This window comes from Sus scrofa, unplaced genomic scaffold (genome assembly GCF_000003025.6).
Source record: "Sus scrofa isolate TJ Tabasco breed Duroc unplaced genomic scaffold, Sscrofa11.1 Contig679, whole genome shotgun sequence".
NCBI classification, from domain to species: Eukaryota; Metazoa; Chordata; class Mammalia; order Artiodactyla; family Suidae; genus Sus; species Sus scrofa.
This window is the reverse complement of record NW_018085284.1, coordinates 56,105-59,425: the sequence shown is the minus strand read 5'-3', so window position 1 is coordinate 59,425 and position 3,321 is coordinate 56,105. Positions and strand designations below refer to the sequence as shown.

General features: G+C 38.7%; 1 protein-coding gene across 1 annotated transcript; it reads right to left on the bottom strand.

Moving 5' to 3' along the window:
- Positions 1-576: 576 nt before the first annotated feature.
- LOC110259037 (olfactory receptor 7A5-like) lies at positions 577-1,338 on the bottom strand (the record flags this gene model as incomplete). The annotated part of the gene is made up of 1 exon (XM_021082331.1): positions 577-1,338. A coding segment is annotated over one exon (762 nt), but the record flags the coding sequence as incomplete, so codon positions are not given.
- Between the last annotated feature and the right edge of the window lie 1,983 nt (positions 1,339-3,321).

Sequence of the window (3,321 nt, the reverse complement as noted above, 5' to 3'; positions counted from 1 at the left end):
CATAAATCTAGGATGCCCTAACAAAGAAATGGGATTTATGAACACTTCTAAACCAAAGTTAGGAAACTTTTGAGGTAGGAAAAATATAAACTGCCTAGTATATCAAACAGAAAAAAAATTAATAAGGGAAATGAGGAGTTCCTGTTATGGCGCAGTGGAAACAAATCTGACTAGGAACCATGAAGTTGTGGGTTTGACACCTGGCCTTGCTCGCTCAGTGGATTAAGGATCCAGTGTTGCCATGACCTGTGGCATAGGTTGCAGATGCTGCTTGGATCCCTCATTGCTGTAGCTCTGGCCTAGGCTGGCAGCAACAGCTCCTATTAGACCCTTAGCCTGGCAACCTCCGCATGCCACAGGGGTGGCTCTAAAAAGACAAAAGACAAAAAAAAAAAAAAAAAAAAGAAAAAGGAAATGAAATTGTATGGAGAAGTTGAAGAGTAAAAAATAATATCCCAGGAAATAAATAAAAGGAGCAAATTTTATTCCGCAATGATCAAAGAATCACAATTGCTCATTCCATGGCTTTAAGCCATGCAATAAGAGCATTACATCACCCCTTGGATAACTGGGCCTTTAATCTGGCACCAAGGAGAATCTCTTCAAAGCCCTCTTTATGTCTTTATTCCTCAAACTATAGATGAAGGGGTTCAGCAAGGGCATGACCACAGTGTACATCACCGAAGCAATCACACTTGAGTGTGAGCTCTGGGTAGGAGAAGAGCTGAGGTACACTCCTAGGCTTGTACAATAAAATAAGGAGACAACCAAGAGGTGAGATACACATGTAGAAAAGGCTGTGAACTTCCCCTGAGCTGATGAGATTCTACATATGCAGGAAACTATTTTAGAGTAAGAATAAAGGATTCCGGCAAAAGGACCACCACACAGCAGGACAGTTGAAAAATACATCACCATGTTATTGAGAAATGTGTCAGAACTAGCAAGTTGTACCACCTGATTGAGTTCACAGAAAAAGTGGGGGATTTCCAAATCTGGACAGAAGGACAATCGCAATAACATTAAGCTGTGTAACAAGGAATACATGGCACACAATGTCCAGGATATCAGAACCAGTAATCCACAGAGTCGGAGATTCATGATAACTGAGTAGTGCAGGGGGTGGCAAATAGCTACAAACCTGTCATAGGCCATCACACTCAGGAGAGCATCATCCAAGCTTGCAAAGAGTATGTAAAAATACGTCTGGGTGATGCAGCCATCAAAGGTTATGAGTTTGCTCTTGTTCTGAATATTCCACAGCATCTTTGGGATGGTGGTGGAAGTGAAACAGATGTCTGTAAAGGACAAGTTGGAGAGGAAGAAGTACATGGGTGTGTGGAGGTGGGAGTCAGAGCTGACAGCCAGGATGATGAGCAGGTTTCCAAACACAGTGATCAGGTACATGGAGAAGAAAAGCCCAAATATGAGGGGCTGAAGTTTTGGTTCCTCTGAAAATCCCAGAAGAAGAAATTTTGGAATGTGTGTATTGTTGTTCCCTGGTTCCATAGGATGGAGTTGAATACTAGGAGAAAAGAAAATAATATGACTAATTTTTGTACAAATGGGCATAGCTCACATAGCCTAAGTAGGGCAATTTCCCCATTGCCATCAAGAATTTGTTTTTAATATTTTGGGTATAGATAAGTTCTCCTTGAATTATGCCTCATTTCATCTCTGACTAGGAATTTTTTCCCATTATCATTATATGCCCCAAAAGTTGATGTGTTTATAGTTTTAATGAGAAATTCTTCCACAGATTTGAGAAATATATATTGAGTACAAACTATGTTCCATGCACATATAGGTAATAAATAGAAACTACTGAAAAACAAATCTCTCACAATCCAAGGATGGTGAAAAATGATATGCAAATAAAAATACTATGCAATATGACAGAATGTGGCAAGTGCTATGAAAAAAATCAAAACCAGGTGTAAGGAGATAGTGATAAGAGGTGTTATTTGTACTGAATGTCTGAGTAAGACCAACAAACAAAGACTCCAAGAAAGAGAGAGAAAGAGCTAGTAAGATATCAGGATAAGTGTGTGCCTGGCAGAGGGAATGATCATTGAAAAGGAGATGAGAAAGATTATTATTTCATATGCTCAAATCCAAGCAAGGAAATCAGTGGAGCAGAGGAATGAGCAAGAGGACGAGTGATGAGAGATGGAGTCCAAGGATGCTGGGAGACAACGTGGCCGCCCTGCTACAGCTACAACTTCCGTACCTGGAGAATTCCTTGTTCACATACTGTTCCCTGTGCTTTATTAATTCTGGGATGGGATTTGAATCATTTAGTACCATCTGTTTATTGAATTCTGGCCTCTGTATTTGTCACCTAAAATATGAGACCAGATTCCTCTGCTTTACAAGACACATGCACACACACCATGGCATGCTGGACTGAGTTACTACCAAGCATTTCTCATCCAGAAACACCCTTCTTACTCCGTGAGTGGTTACAGCTAAAGCTGGTCAGATCAGATTGTCTTTCTCCTAAAGAATATACAAATGGTATATAAAAGTTCCATTTCATAAGTTTCCCATGTAACAATAAACTTGAAGTTACTTTTTGGTAGGGCCCTTCCCTACTCAATATAGAAAGAAATTTTTGTGGTTGACAAGGGGAAGGGGGAGGGAGTGGGATGGATTGGGAGCCTGGGGTTACTAGATGCAGACTATTGCCTTTGGAATGGATTAGCAATGAGATCCTGCTGTGTAGCACTGGGAACTATGTCTAGTCACTTATGTTGGAGCATGATAATGTGAGAAAAAAGAATGTATACATGTATGTGTGGCTGGGTCACCATGCTGCATAGTAGAAAAAAATAATCTATTGGGGAAATAAAAAAATAGAAAAAAATTTAAATAATAAAAAAAGGATTTTTTTTTAAGTATGAGAGAGATACAGGGAGAAAGAGAGGGAAAAAGATGAAATGGAAATATGGACTTTAGGGGGAAAAGATAATAATCTAAATAAAGGTAATATGCTCATATATCTCCTGATGCAGTGTGATGAAGAAAAGCTTATTTAGTTTGACAACATTACAGCTCCAATGATATCTTCTTGATGCTCAGAAAAAAATAATGAAGAAAAAATTTTCTAGAATCTGTACAGACTGAAGACCTCAAGAGAAAAATAATCAAGGGCATAAATTAACAGTTCAAATTAGAAATATACAAAACACAACATTGGGTATATTTTCTATGATGTGGTAGAAAACTTTTTCCTGAGTCTTTTCCCTATTTGTCTATTCCTGTGATTAATAAGATCCTTGGATTTAGGTTCCACTTTTACTGGAATCAGGTTTTCCTTTT